The sequence below is a fragment of the Ciconia boyciana genome, chromosome 1 (assembly GCF_034638445.1).
Source record: "Ciconia boyciana chromosome 1, ASM3463844v1, whole genome shotgun sequence".
Taxonomy (NCBI): Eukaryota; Metazoa; Chordata; class Aves; order Ciconiiformes; family Ciconiidae; genus Ciconia; species Ciconia boyciana.
In genome coordinates this window covers 53,261,224-53,277,267 of record NC_132934.1, presented here as the reverse complement: position 1 = coordinate 53,277,267, position 16,044 = coordinate 53,261,224, and the positions used below count along the sequence as shown (strand labels likewise).

The 16,044-nt window shown below is 42.1% G+C and overlaps 1 protein-coding gene across 7 annotated transcripts in view; it reads left to right on the top strand.

The window, feature by feature from the left end:
• The window catches only part of ANKS1B (ankyrin repeat and sterile alpha motif domain containing 1B), a 448,570-nt gene that overhangs the window by 408,132 nt on the left and 24,394 nt on the right, over positions 1-16,044 (top strand). For all 7 annotated transcript variants that reach the window (XM_072866003.1, XM_072865996.1, XM_072866022.1 and 4 more), the window contains 2 exons: positions 11,522-11,650; positions 15,804-15,875. In XM_072866003.1, coding sequence (XP_072722104.1) covers positions 11,522-11,650; positions 15,804-15,875 — 201 coding nt within the window. The remainder of the gene's footprint in view (positions 1-11,521; positions 11,651-15,803; positions 15,876-16,044) is intronic.

The window sequence follows — 16,044 nt, the reverse complement described above, 5'->3', positions numbered from 1 at the left end:
ATGTTCAGCAGCTCCTCTTCTTCCCGTGCACCAGCTCTGCGACGTGGAAGTGCAAGAGAAGGGTGAGCCTTGCTGGGGAGAGGTGGACAAGGCAGCAGAAGATCAGGAGTCACCAACAAAGTTCTCGAACCAGCTCAGGGGTGAACAGACCACTGTGGACCCACGTTTACCTGACCAGGGCCATGCCCTGGTGTTTTCTAGACTTCTGTTTGTTGTTATTACTCTCTCCTGGATTCTCTCAGTGTGCCTCCATCCTCCTTGAAGTGCAGTGGCTAAAACTGGACGCTGCCCCATATGAGACCTTGCCGGTGGCTGCATATGGCACAAAAGTTCCTTCCCACGTGTTACAATATGCTACTTCTATTAAATACCTCCTTTTTATTTAGGAGAGGGGAGTTCAGTGAAGGGCCACCAAGATGGTCGGGGGCTGGAGCACTTGCCCTCTGAGACAAGGCTGGGGGACCAGGGCTGGCTGGAGAAAAGGCAACTTTGGGTACAAAAACTGAAAGAGGAAAGGTGCTGAATGGATGGCAAGAGAAACTTCCTCCCCAGGAGGACAGTCAAGGTGGGGGACAGGTTGCTCAGAGAGGCTGTCCAGTCTCTGTCCTTGGAGGTTTTCAAGACGTGACTGGATGAAGCCCTGAGCAACCTGGTCTCATCTCACAGCTGATCCTGCTTTGAGCTGGGGTTGGAATGGAAACTTCCTGAGCTCCCTTCCAACTTGAATTATCCTGTGATTTATTTGTTTTTTCTTTTGCAAGACTGCTGTATTTAATTTCAAGTATACTAAAACTTCCAAATCTTTTTATGTCCTCTCCCCACCTCCCTGTTAAATTGCTCTCCTAATTTATTTGCTATTTTATTTATGTATTTAATCTTACTTTCCCAAGGAATACTCTTGTCTTTCTGAATTTCATCTGACTGATTTCTGTAGTTCATCAAATCCATTTTCAGTTCTTACCCTGTTGTGGGAAGTCCTTGACTCCTGGATCCTCCCCAGAGAGCCTGAGCTCTCCTCCAAGCCATGGCATGGAGCAGGTCATTGCAGATTCCCTTGGCGTGTTCCAGTCCACTTGTGCTTCAATACCAATAATTATTTTCTAAATGTGCATTTCAACTTCTTGTGCAACCACTGCATTTTGACTGAAGCTAGTTTGTGTATGGGACATGTCACATGTCGCCACATCAGGACTCGCACCATCGGTGTCCATGTCCTGCTGTGCTTCTCTTTGCTGCTGCTGATTTAGTTGGCCAGTTTTCCAACAAAGGAAGGAAATTTGCTCTGAGATGATTCACACTGAGTAACCTCATTATAAACATCTTGACTTTTTCTTGACCCATAGAAGCTCTGTCGGGTAACACATGGCAGGCAATATTATGCTTTTTCTTTGTTATCCTCAATAAAAAAATATATAGATATACACACATACATGCAAATATTCCTAAGTGTTTATTTCAGGTGGCCAGGAGCAATATCAAAAGGTCTCATAGGCCACAAGGACCAGGAGATGGCGACTGGATTTTTAAACAACTTTTCTAGTAACTTGCTGGTCCCTGCCATTAGGCTGGCTATAACTTTCCAAATCTTCTTTTCTCTCCCATCTTAAATATTCTTTTAGGCCTTCTTTGGTCCTTTCAGTATCTTCTATGACTTTCCGAGGATAATTGCTCCTAGTTTAGGTAAATCTGTGACATCTCCTAAAGTGCCATCGAATTAAGTTCATTAAGCTGTGCTGAATACATCAGGACTGCCTTCCACCCAGCTCCTGTTCCTTCTGCGTATGCTGTCCAGGTATTCTATTCTGTTGCTTCCTCCTTTCTTCTTAGAAAGTATATAATTTCCAGGACCAATCTTACTGGTTTGTAATCACTTTCAGTACAGTTACTTTCTGTCTTCAGATTATCAACCAAGTCTTCTCTGTCTTTAGGGATGAAGCCTAAAGTAAGTTCCCCCTAGATAATTTTCTTCACCTTATGAAACGCTAAGTTGTCTCCAACACAGCCCACGACCTTGAAGACCTGTATATGGACTGTCCTACAGCTTTTCCAGTAAATATATGTGTAATTAGAAAGACTTGAAGCAGATTGAAATGTGCAAATACTTTGTAACATGATTGGCTACTGACTTTACAACAGGTGTCTGAAATAATTATGCCCTATTGTGTTCTGTCACAGAGGAAGTTAGCAAGAAGAATAAGAAATATTATTTCTTATGTGTATGTGTTTTCTTGAAATCAAGCAGGTTAAGTTCAAGAAATAGAAGTGAAAATGTCCTTAATTCTTTTAAAAGACAGTCATAAAGTGATTAGGAGACTGTGCAGAACTGGGATTGCTGGGGAGGGAAGGGAGGTGGATGAGTGGAGAGCAGGTAATGCGGAGCCTCACCTCCCTCCCTCCCTCCCTCCCTCCCTCTCACACCATTAACCAGTCACCGGTATCATGCATAGCAGATGGCAGGAGCTGTGCAGTGCAGGCCATTCCCTTTCGCCCTTCCTTTGCCCCTCCTGCCCCTCACAGTTGTGTCCTATGGTGACTAGATGGGGAAGTCTTTTATGCATGGGACATCTATAGCTATCACAAAAATGGTATCGTGATAGCAGAGTCTTGTTGCAATGTTACATATATGCATTTATCTTTTGGGAAGAATTAAGATAAGTGCATGTTTGATACAAATCAGGCAATAGCTGATGCTACTTTTTTGCTCTCCTTTACCATATTACTTAGGAAAATGTTCTTTGTTAAACTCTCTGTTTCACAGAACCTTCTGTGTCAGTGGTATTAAGTGCCCAAGTGTATTTGTGTTTATTATGGTGGAAGTGCATGCACAGATTGAACTCTTTCCCTTTCTTTTTGAGAGCATATGCTTTGGGAGCCGAAAATTATGAGTGTTTGAAGCCTAATCCCAATTCTCCCTCCTACTGCCTATTTTCTGGCCTCAGATACTCACTTAACCTTTTTCCTTTCCTTGGTTCCTTCCTCTTCAGCACAGGGGTATGCAACTTTAAGTACTTCTCTTGGGGATTTCATAATTCATTAAAAAATTTCAGCACTTTGAAGACATAAAATATGTATATAGTAAATGCTAAATATTTTTACAGTGGTGCAAGGAAAAGGTTGGTTTCTGAATTTGAATTAATTACCTTCCGTAAAATTAATGTTCTTTCTGTACTGCATTTCAGTACCTTAGTCATTCAAACATTAACGAGTGCAGAACTAAGTAATGAATTTTGCGCTGCTGCCCTTCTGACTGGGCATTCATAGTCGTGGGAAATTCTTGGTCTCTGCTGGTCTGTTTGATTTATTATTGATTTAATAAATCAAGTCACCTGTATTTAAAGATGATTTAGCGTAATCCTAGATCTTCCAAACCTTGAATTCTGGCGGTAGGTCTGTGTGATGGGGGCAGTTCGCTTGAACAGCCCTTGGAGCAGAGACCTGGCCCCAGAACTTGTCTCTCAGGCGAGTGCTCCAAACATCTGCTTTTATGCACTCTTCTTTCTCCAAAGAATTAAAAATAATAAGAAGGGCTTCCCTTCGTTTAGAAAAGGGGTTGAAGACAGCCTATCTTCTGCTGCTTTAACCTGTGAAAGAGGAAGGTGCAATACATAGGTGTGAATTCCCCCGGTCAGAGAGGGGTACCAAACTGAGAGCTCCCAACTCTTGGGGGGAGTGCGCTAACCTGTGAGTTTACATCTGGGAGAAGATGAGCTGGGGAGGGAGGGGCAGGGTGGGTACCATTAGCGTGTGTAAGAAAGGATTGATTTCCTGCCCTTTTTTAAACTGGAGCAACTTAAAGCTTGCATGCACACTTACTGCAGCGTCACGTTACCTGTTCCTGAGTTAGCACCAAAGCAGCCGATAGATGTATCTGGTGTGTTTATGTGTTTACATGCTGCAGCGCGTTACACGCTATCGCAGCATCGCTGTCAGCGCGACGGCCGTGCGGCTCTGCGGCTGAGGCAGCGCTGCCAGGAGAGCCCCGCACGCCTCTGCTGCGCAGGGACAGGCGCCGGCTCCCGGCTGATCCGGCCGAGGCACCGCACCACTCCCTAAAGGCAAGACCTCGGGAGCGGCAGGATTTAAGGATACACCTTTGTCTCCAGAATACCAAGACAGTGAGAACCGGCTGTACGATATGACAGCATCGCGGCAGCCCCATGCCAGCACACTAACGCCGGGGAGAAATAAAACGTCTGCTAGCATACAGTACCATGCTGCCTTACCTTACTCCTTTCAAGACCTCAGCGAGTGTGTCCAAATAGCACTGCAGTATGTTTTCGTGATTACCTGATGCCTGGGGATGCGCACCTGGCACGGAAATGCCTTCTCTTTTACTCTTCTCTTGAAAAGCGAAGCCACAACCTCCTGCCATGCATTCCCATTCAGGAATCCCCCCAGGGAAACAAATGTAGGCATCACAGTGATGGGCATGGCTGGAGCATCCAGAAGTCAGTTTGCTTGACAGACAGAAAAAAGGTCATTAGTGCCAACTAGTGCAAAGTCCTAATAATAGCACAGCAGAAGTAGCTGGAGTGGTGTTTGCTACTGGCCTTGCACTGACAGTAGTGTTCATCACGTGGAGGAGGACTGTTTCGTAGCAAGTTGCAGAGGATGAGATAGAAGACTGTAAACCAAAGTCAAAATTTTTATTAGTTAATGCTATCAAAACGTAGAGCCCTGCGCATCATGAAGGAGAAGCAAATAACTTCGAAAACAAGATGGGGGAGAAGAAATCAAACAGATACGGGAAAGTTTAACAATTACTGAAGCTGGGGGAAGGGACGTGTGTGCGTGCATTTCAAATCATGAAGGAAATAAGGGACAACTAACAACATTAGGCAGCCACCAGCCTGTCTGGCAGCGCTCGGTAGTCGGTCCGGAGGATGCCAGCCTGCCCTGACAGTAACCAGAAGTGGTAACCTAGTCTGTCACCAGCCAGGCAGCCAGGTTTCAGGCTACAAAAGGTAAGCGCAAGAGCCGTATTTCTAAGAAGAGTTGCACTTCTTTGGGTTGTTTTGAGCATCAGTGCTAAATTCCTGCTGCTGCTGCTGACAAGAACCAGCAATGCACATTCTTGCTGTTGTTAAATTACTGATATATTAATTGCTCTCTATTCTTGATGCTGCAGTTGCATTTTTCATGCGTGTTTATTGCCTTTTGTTGCTGCCTGCCGAAGATACTGTAGGCAGATCCTACGTCTGATGCTTTGTTTTAGTTGCCTGGCTACTGTAAAATGTTATCTTAGCTTTTGCTGAGGTGTCACAGATGCTTTCTTGATGAGTGTCCAAACAAGGAAATATGTAAAAGATGCTGGTGAATGCTGTGCTTGCCTAGTTCTGTTGCTTTTGCTAGAGATGCTACCGTATGCTTACTTTGCTTTGCTACTACAGGCTATCTGTACAATAACGTAGAAGGTAGACCGAAACCTTTCATTTACACAGCGGGGTCACGGTCAATACCAAAGGTAATATTATCTGTATCTTTGTATGCAAAGAAACTGTTGTTGGAAGGAGATGGTGGGCAACTGCTTTACTTAATTGCAATGCATTCTTTTCTGGTAATTGTTACAAAGAAAACGTATTTTTCCTGTTGACTGTATTGCCAGATTTTTCCCTTCCTCTCTCTCTGTGAAAGTCTCGAACAGAGAGAGATTCAAATCTCAAAACTTAATTGGGATGTTGACTTCAAACTTCTTCCCTGACAAAAACTGAAAGTAACCAATATTTCTTCTGCTCTCTGCATTTTCTGTTTATGCCTGCATAACTTTATCTCTTTACATCACCAGCACGTCTGACTAAATTGTTTTCTTGTACTCACAGTTTGAAACCTCTTCTAAAGTCTCTGAATAAGCTATGTTTCCTTCCAGTCAGTCCAAAAATATTTTGTCAGCAAATAAATAAAAATTACTTTTAACAGCTGTTTTACTTCCTCCTTTAATGTTATTGCAAGCCTTTTCTTAATTATTCTTGCCTTTTGGCAGTTGCGGTGCATTAATATTTACAAGATGAGATGTAGTTTTCTGTTTATATTAGCAGTCCTCTGTCTGTGAGATCTGGACCAACCAGAATGCAGGATATCCTTTCTCATCGATTCATCAGGTTCATAATGTAAGATACAGTGATAAATGGCTATGTTGTCACTCTCTGGATGTACAGTCTGTTGCCGTGGTGTTATCTACAGGTGTCACGTCGCTGAAGTGGCAAAAAAAGTTCATGACTTGTCCGCCCTCTTTGGGGATTATGTGTGCGCGCATTCGTGTATCATGCCGTGTGGTTAGCATCTGTTGGCTGTATGGTGTACATACAGGACGTGGGGGGATTGCCCGCAGCAGTCTCGCTCAGGGGGAGCTTTGACTTCTGTTCCTGATGTTTTTGTTTGCTCACTTTTCCAAAGCGAGAAACCGTGTAAACAGCTCGGTTTGCACAGTTTCACCCCCACAATGTGTTGTGCTGCCCTTTCTGTGTTAATCTATAGGCTTTGCCTAGCTGAGGAGCACGCCCTGTTTGCAGAGGCACTTCTGGGGAATTAGAGGTAACGCTGATGGTGCTCTGAGTTTTCATCACTTCTGTGATAGAGGCACATCTGCTGTGCACGTGAGAGCAAACCTGGTGATCCGTATTGCAGCGTGGTAAGGACGACGGCCAGTCGTTCAGATTTCAGAAAGCATAGTATTTCAGAGGAGCTGTAGATTTCTCCTGATTTCCCTATAACTGCCTCCTTGGAGCATTTCTGCCAGAGAGGGGCCGTTTTGGCTACCGAGCTTTAGGAGCTTGTAAAATGTAAGTATGCCACGAACCTGTTTCCATTATTTCAAAAGCCAAAGATACAAGGAGCTAAAAAAATTTCTCTCGCTCTAGGAATTAAAACATAAGCAAATAACGAGGATTTGACTGGTCCACAGAATGTTTAAAGTTCTTACAGGGAGAAAATTATTAATTTTTCATCCAGAAGCGTTGTATCTATGTGTGCTCCAATTTATTGTTGTCATGGTGACTAATGCATGTTACCATAACTAGGCATCAGGCTTTAACAGGTGGAAAAGTTATAAGATGTGGTCCTTGTTAAAAATGACTACATTCAAGCCACTCAAAACCAGGCCTTTTTTTTCTTCTGTAGCGTGGAGGAGTTTTAACTTTATAAAAAGACACTAATGTCATTATAAAAAGACATATAAAAGACATTTTTATAAAAAGATGAGGCAGGTGTTAGACTTTATAGAAGTTGTATTGAGATTACTTCTTACCTGTGAATGCCTCTGCATCCAGGTGCCTTTAAGGTGAGTCAAATACAGTTCTCAGAGAATGGGATGAAACAGAAAAATGTGCAACAATTGTAAAAAATTACCTAATAGCAGTAATCTGCTTCTGTAGCTCATTTGACATCAAGCATCTGACCCTTTCTAGAGGACTGAGAAGTGCACATCTGCCCATTGTCAGGGTTATGAAGCACTGCAAGAGTGCAAGGTATTGGTCTTTAGGGTATGGCCTTTATGGTTAAAAGTTGTCACTGTAAAAGGATTGAATCTTTACCACTCTGGCACCTGACTTGAGACAGTTTTGTGACTGTAAATTCTTATCTGCAAAACGTGGAGCAAAAGATCTTCTTTCTCAAGGTGACTGAGGCTAGAGAGAGGAAAGGCACTGGTTAAAGGCATGGGGAGGTTAGAGTGCTAAAACACAGGCAGTACAGCAAAAACCATGTGATAAATTGCACAGCTGTCTGATGAGCTGTAAAGTTAGGTGAGGAATAAATTATCTCTTGCCTTTCTACTTCGTCAGAGGGATAAAAATCTCCATACGTATATTGCGTCATAAAAAATACATAAGCTTAAATGTTTGATTATTTCTTATAATTGCGAATGAAATATTCAAACCAGAAAATCCTTATCCTATAATATCTATTTTTAAAAATGAAATCAAACATCATAGTTGGTCCTGCACAGCAATTTACGAACATTTCTATGCTGCTTGAAAGTGGTTTAGGTGCTTATGAAGGTCCTGAATCTCAATACATCACCCAAGTTGTTCCACACCAATTACTCAGATTTAGAACTACTAGTAATTAATATTTTTCTACCCCAGACTTGAGACTTGTCGTTTCAAGTCTCCTCTAGGTCAAAGGTGTTCCTACTGTGTATTTTACCTGAAGTTAATTGCCATCATCACATCCTAAATCTCAGAACTTCAGTATCCGACTAGAGTCAGTCAGCTGAGGAGCTCCTTTTCTTCCTGTAGAGGTTTTTAGGCCCAGATTTATGAACGTATTTAGCTGTCCAAATCTTGTTTAAAAGCCTTTCTTCCCTTTAAAAAAAAAAAAAAAAAAAAAAAAGAAGGAAAGGAAATTGCATGGGGAATATGTAATAGGAATTACGCTTCCTAACATCTTCATGGATCTGGGCTTTGGAGACTACCCTGTTATAACAGTCTAAATAGGTAATGAATACTAGCAATAGTATGGTTTAAAAATCGAAGGAGTTTGGTAAGAAACGAAAGGAGACCAGAAGCCACTTCTGCTGAATATTAAAAACCACATATGATACAGTTACAAAAGAAAATTCTATGACTATGTATAACGTCTTCTTCATCCATCATAATAATCTATACCTATGATGTTTAATTTTATGCAGCTTTTCTTAGTAGCTGCTCCCTCTACAAGACACACTGAAATACATGAAAGGTCTTTGGGTGCAGTGGTCTGTCAGGAACAGCAGAAATCCTGTATCTCTGCGTTCCCTTAACCTCAGCTCTGTTGCGTATTTAGATCATCCTAGAGACATGTGCAGCAATCGTATCAATTCTGCTTTGTCTAATTTAAAAGGAGTGGTACTAGGATGATTGTGTATATTTATAGAGCAATTAATGGATACAAATGAACGGTCTCCACACAGTCCTTCTCTAAGTGTCTCATACACTAGTTTTATTAGCCTGGTTGAAGATTATTTCTCATTTCCTTGTGATTATTGCTTCCTAGCTCCTTTATAAAATTGAACCAATATGAGAGGTAATCAGTGTTCCTCTTGTTACTGCCCTTCATTTACAGACAGAATCAATGCAGTTCTCCATGCTTTTAATATATTTTGTGCAAAAAGGAGTCAAACTGTAAAATGATGTACTCATTTTACTCCTTATGTACCCTGCTTAATTTGTCACTACTGTCCATTTTCTGCATGTGAGGAAAGTCACCTGCAGACCAGCGCAACAAAAGGGTTTGGAGCACTACCCAGGGTCACTTATTCCATAGAAATTCTGGTCCTACCTTATGGCTGTCCCCATGCTTCCTCGGTGGAAAGACCGGTGGTCAAAAGATGTACTTTTATAGCTTCTCTATCCTGGATTTACTCCTGTTCTGTCGTAGTAACCTTTTGCTAAAGGGATAGGATGTACCTCCCAAGATCTACTTCCTTACACAGAACATGCAGGAGTGTATCTTTATTAGGGGAAAAAAAAGGACTATTTCAAGTGGTCTGTTAGCTATGGCCTTGAACAGTTCCTAAGAGACAGTTGAGCACACTGAGAATTTGCGATGGATGCAGTCCATCTTCTCTTGTAGTCAAATACAAACTCCGCTAATAAGGGTGCAGATCCTTGCCCCTTGTAATATGATTGAAACCTTATTTTATAAGGAGAACTGCTTCTAGATCTGGTTCTTAAATCAAATTCCCACTTCAGATTAAATATAATAGAAGGTTTTTATACATTAGTGGTCAGAAGGATTCATTTCTGTGGATACGGAATGCCAAAAATTGGAGCAATTTCTGCTGCTGCTTTCCTTTCAAAATCTGAGGTTGAAGTCATATCCATAGCAGATAAGCAACTTAACTAGGCAAAACAGAAATTACAATACTGTATAATTTGTAGATGTGCTAATAGTGCCAACATTAACTAGGTTTGACTTGTTTTATGATGTTCACTTGCTTGAAGTTACCATATCGGCAGGGTAGTGTTGTTGTTTCCAGATTTATCTCTTGCTTTTCATTGCAGAGTTGTGCAAATGTGTGTCATTTCATTATTTTGTGACACATGAAAATGATGTACTTGTTTTGTTTACTCTGTCCTGATTTAATTAGTAGGATGTGATAGTTTGCCAGACTTTTGAATGTCTTCGATAAGAATTTTTTCATGTGTTTTTGATGCTTAACTTCTTTTTGCTTTAGAAGTCTTAAGTTCTAGCCATATTTGGTGTGAAATGCTGATGACAATTCCTTGCCAGCTTCAACACATATTTTAACAATATGACATGCATAGAAAATATAGAGAGATAAGTGCAGGTAAAGAAAGAAGTAGCATAATCCAAATTGAAATAATCATATAGGAGAGAGTAAAATAGTTTGAGAGAGAACAAGCAGGGGAGGAAGAAGGATTAGGAAGGAGAAATCTGATCCCCAAAAGACTAAGTGCGCAGGAGAGGGAAATTCAGAGACAGACCAGACCAGACAGGATAGGGGAGAAGTGGGGCTGGTGACAGAGGGAAGAGGGCTTGGGAAGAGGAGAAGGACTCCATCCACAGGTCATTTTCAGTTAAAGTGAGGTGGCGCTGGTTTGGCAGCATCCCTGGTGTTGAGGATATGGGCAGTGTGGGCACATCTGAACCAAAAGTAGGAGAGATCACAGACAAAAAAAAAAAAAAAACCTCAAAATAATAATTTTTTTTGCATGGGCCTGCAAGGTGGAAGGAGTCCCCAAGGACCCAGAGGTCAGTGCAGGTCCAATAAAGCCATGTCTGAAAATACGCAATGGCAGGTGAGACCCAGACCAGCACTGCCATGCTGGGTGCATTCCTGTACTGATGCCTGCCTTGGCTCTTTTTGGAAGGGAGAAGAGTGTCCTGCGAAGGGATTTGGCAGCAAACTGCAGTCCTACCCATGTTCTCTGAGGGCTTTGAGGAAAGAGGGGAGATGACAGCTCAGGAAGGCAATCACCTATATCAGTGAGAATGATGAATGTGGAAGGGCAATGTTAGTAGCTCTACAATGAGACATCAAGAGAAGGTGATCAAAGTAAATATTCGAAAAGAGATTAAAGAATGCCTCCTATATTTGAAGAATGTATAATAAGTCTTGAGATCAAAGCAAAGTCTCAGTTACTTAGCCATTTAGGAAAGTTAGTTATTGGTTATATGTGCTGGATAACAGAAGACACTAACTGTGTAGAAAAGCTTGTAAAACACATAGCGGAATTTGTGAATGGCATTTTTGTGCATCTCATGATTTTTTTTCAAGTGCTCTCATCCTCATATATGTATTGTAAACAGTTATTTTTAAGGAACATTTCCAGTGCCTAATGATTTTATTCTCAAGACAAATAGATTTAATTAAAGCCTCATTAAACACTACAGTAGATGACTTCTTTGGATTATAAATTAAATAATGAAAAATGTTGTAGGAGTTCTGTTCCCTTATTTTAGTCACGTGGCTCTATGCGTAGAAAATAAATTATTGTTAATTGAGCACAACAATGGAGGGCTATTTTATAGCGAATTTGCCTGCAACTTCTCTTATATCTCGAACAACTGTGATTTTCAGACAGGAGACTGGGGAGAGCCTTCAATTACCTTGCGACCTCCCAATGAAGCCACAGCATCAACACCTGTACAATATTGGCAACATCATCCAGAGAAACTCATCTTCCAGTCATGCGATTATAAAGCATTTGTAAGTGTTGATAAATTTAGTGGTTTGATTTGGGGTAGATATCTTAATCTTAGATTTTGATAGACTGTTGTTGTTTTCATTTATAATATTTTCTCAGTCACTTTTAATGAGACAGGCCACTTCCTCTGAAATACTGTAATTGTAATAAATGAGAAACAAGGATGCACAGTACTTTTTGCTATGAATTTTGTGATACATTGCAGTCCATGTAGCAATAGCGTTAGAGAAATGACACTACGAATAAGTGGCTAAGTGTTGTAGAAGTGACACTGAGAGCAAACAACCCTACTTCTCATTTGTCACAAATCCCTGTCTAGTACTTATGGAAAAATAATAAAACATAATATGGGATCCTCATGCCTACCTTAATGCTGTGTGCACAGTAGTTAAAATAAGTATTGCCTTGCCTGAATTTTATACATCTGTTTTTGGGGAAGGGAGCTAGGGAAGATGCAGATCAGGGTCCTGAAGCAGTGTTTTCCATGCGTGGGACAACGGCACATTCAAACTCTCCCAAACTGATGACTACTTGAAGTACCAGTAGCAGTCAGTTCCTTCAGGGCAGGGAGTATTTATTTTTACCTCCCAATAGCTGTAACCGATTCCCACTTCCCGTCCCTGGAGAAACAGAGCTTCTCTCTACAGCTAAAGACGATTAGTCTTCTTCAGCTGTTATAAACGCTTGTGAAGGAGAGGAAGGTCTTCTGAAGTACAGAAAGTCATATTGGAAGACTTTGTTTTTTAAATGAAGAACACTTTTCTGAAGCCTTGAGTTCCCTGTCAACAGGGCAGGGGGGTGGTGCTTCTGGGGCTCTGAAGAGGCGCCTCAGCCCACCTAATTAAACTCTTACATTTCCCCTTCCGACTTTGCTGGAAAGCACTATTAAGTTTGCTGAAGGTGCTTCCCAGAGCACTGTGTCCTCTTCAGAGGTGGCCACCTAAAGAAGCAAGGCTGACATTTTACAAAGCAAAGGGGCTCGGTAGTTGTAGTACCTTTAGTGTAATAGCTGGGGGTTAACCACTTGTCCAGGACATGGGGTTTAGATCCTCTTCACCTGAAGGGGCTTGGATCCTTAGTGCTTTTTAGGATAATGCTCTGTTCACCAAACACTGGAGCTTTTGGGGGAGAGTTGGGGGCTGCTGGACCTGATGTAAAGCATATCCGGAAAGGTAGGAATTAGAAAGTAAGTGCAGGTGAGACAGAGCCTGGCTCCCACTGAGGAGGGGCAGAAGGAGTGTTACAGGCCTGTCTCGCTGGAGCATGTCTGTATCTTCATCAGACCTTCATGGGGTAGGAATTGCCATGAATGCAGTGATTGTCCCTGGACGGTAGCGAGAACCTCTGCCTTCCTCAGCAAGTCACAGTTAAGGTCCAGCTCACCTGCTCTCAGTCTTGCTCTCCTCCTATGCAGCACCTCAAATTGAAAAGGAAGCTTAGTGACTTCTAATTCTTTAAATACCTTTTATAGTTTTCAGTAAAGTGATCAGGTTTATCTCAAGAGTGCCTCTGATCTCATTACTTGATCCAGCAGTAAATTCATAATCAGATGTAACCTTTGTAGTAGATTGGAAGGCGTGTGGATCATTAAAGAAATGAAGTTGAGATGCCCAGGAATATCCAAGTTACTGGCGATTAAGGAATCACCAAATCAAAATATCCAAGTTACTGGTGATTAAGGAAACACCTTCCTTTCCTAAGGACCGTGTGTCACTGCACTGTCTCAGCTCCCTGACCTGTATTGACTTCAGCTTTATAGAGTAAAACCCTGGCTTGGAAGTTACAATGGGGGCAGCTTTCATTGTATGCCACATCACTCAGTTGAACTGTTGGATGTCCTCTGCATCGCTCCCACGTGCTCTGGGTCTTTGAGAAGGAACATTTCCAAAAGCACAGCAAGTCAAAGGAAAGCAAAATTGCCTCCTAGAATTTCAGATTTGTCTGACAAGTAAATTGGACAGTACCTCTGTGATTTGTTAGTCTATTCCACAGTCCAGCCTGGGAAGCATTTCTGAATGCCTGCAGCTGAGGCTTTTTACTCCTGTGCAGATGGAATAGGAACTGCCTGTCTCTTTCTTCCTCTTGTTCTGCCATGAGCTCAAAAGCACTGCTTTTTTTCCTTGATGCCTGACTAACTGGTAGCTTTCAAGGAAATACCCATTTGTTGTGTCACAGTCCATAAAAAAATAATAAAATAAAAAAATTGAAGAAATTAATTGCATCCTTCCCAGAGAAGGCTAAGGATGCCAAAGGTGTCAGACAACCAGATCCAAAGATACAGTTCAACTCAATGTGCTTTTGTTTAATTTTCTAATTTCAGAGCTTGCTTTAGATTCATTGCTCTTCTGCAAGGGCGATACCAAGCCATCCCATCAAATTAATGCCCAAAGCCCTATTCATGTCGCCATTGAGCCCCCAGCTGGACTCTCAGCTGCTTGGTTTATGAATCTTTCACGTCTGCAGTCCTCCAGGAGTGCCCTTCATTCGTTCCTTTCTGCTTGTGCTTATCTGCTGGTGTTGGTGTTGCTCACCCTTCCATTTATAATGCCCTGTAAAGTGTTTCTCACCAATTGCCATGTTGGCTACTGTCTACATTGAAATATTTATGCATTTTCTTGCAGGTCAGAGACTCCTGCGGTACACAGTGTGAACTGAAGGCTTTAAAGAAAATATCTGTGTTTAGGTCAGGAGACCAGAGAGTTGAACCAGTACCCTTCCTGTTCAGTTATTTTTGATAGGTTCTTGTTTAAGATTAAGCTGGTTCAGTATCTGGTTGGGTCAGCATAGGCTGTTTCCAAGGGGAGTCAGTGTGGTAGAATGAAAGGGGTCAGGCAGCAGTGGTGGGCTGCAGCATCCTCTGGGAAGAGGCTCCTGCCATGGCGCTTTCTCTCCTCCTGCAGCTCAACTACCCCGTTCTCACCAGTGGCATGACTTCTCTTCAGCTCCTGTGTTGCTCACTTAGGACTGAAGACTTAAGAGAAGCCGTGGCATTGCGCTGCAGTGAGAATGCAAAGAGACATCTCTGTGCCTGGGGAGAAGACAAGGGGTGGCTTGCTGTCCTCTTTCCCCAGTTAAGCCAGACTTGCATGTGACACCATATAGAAATACAGAAACATCCTGTTTGCACAGAGCTATATGAACATGTGCACATCCACAAATGCACACGCCTGTAGCGTCTGTAGGAGAAATGCAGAGCGTAGCTCTCGCGCAGCCCTGTTAGCAGTAACAAGACTGCTCCCTGCTAGGCGAGAATGGCAGGGATGATGCAGCCAGCTCCATCCCTGGAGGAGCAGCGCCATTCAAACGTGGTGTAGAGAGGTACTGAGACCCTAGAGGAACAAATCCAGAGGAGCAGAGCCTGCTGTCAGGGTGCAGGAGGGCTCCAACTGCACATGCCAGCAAGTGACATAGTGAGGAAGAGGCAGGTAGGAAAGGGGATGTGTCAGTGAGGCACTCGCTGCCTTGTGTACCCTCGGAGATGAGCAGGCTCCTCTGAGAGCACGGTGGCTTTCAGCGAGCTGAGCCAGGACCCAGCACCAGCACCCTGCTGCTTCCTCTCACCCAGCCTTCCTTCAGATCAGTAAAGGCATCAAAATAATAGTTAAGGGTTGGCCTTTTCTCAGGAAGAAATAATGGTTTAAACTAGTTTTGCGTTCAGATTTATTTTCTCTGTTTGCTGACATTGGGCTCTGCTATTTGCACACAAATTAGCTACAGATTGAGTACACAGAGGTTAACATCGCTGCTGGCCTTCACATCCACGTGATTGCACACATAGCAATATGAGTTTGGCAGATGGCAACTAAAAAAAGCAGGTTCTCCATTTTTTAATCAAATGGCTTTTTTAAGACAAAATCTGTAGTATTTGCTTGTTCTTTGAGTGACTAAGGTGATAAGCTAGAAGACTTTCAGATATCATTTCAAAGGGCTCCATCTGATTCAATACACTTGTTGCTGTGCATCCTGTTTCATAGGTTGGTTACCGCACTGGTTTAAATGATTTATCAGAGAACTGCAGAGTAAAAACAATGCTAAAGCAATATATTAAGTTGAATGCTACCACTATGTTTTTTTAGGCATTTTTAGTGAATTTCTGCAGATGTTTGTCTGTTCTGGAATTTTAGTTAAATTAAGTTTAATGGTTTTTTATTTTAGTATTTAGGTTCTATGCTGGTAAAAGAGTTAAGAGGCACAGAGTCAACACAGGATGCGTGTGCAAAGATGAGGGTAAGTTAGTAAGCCTACTCCTTTCTCTATTATCATAATATTAAATAATATCAACTTGTGATTACTTGTACTGTGCCCTTTTTGCTTTTATAATGTTCTGTTACCCATTTGTTTTCCATTGCCCTTGCATTCACATTGGTATTCAGTAGGAAGTTTGTCGTTCCTTTTG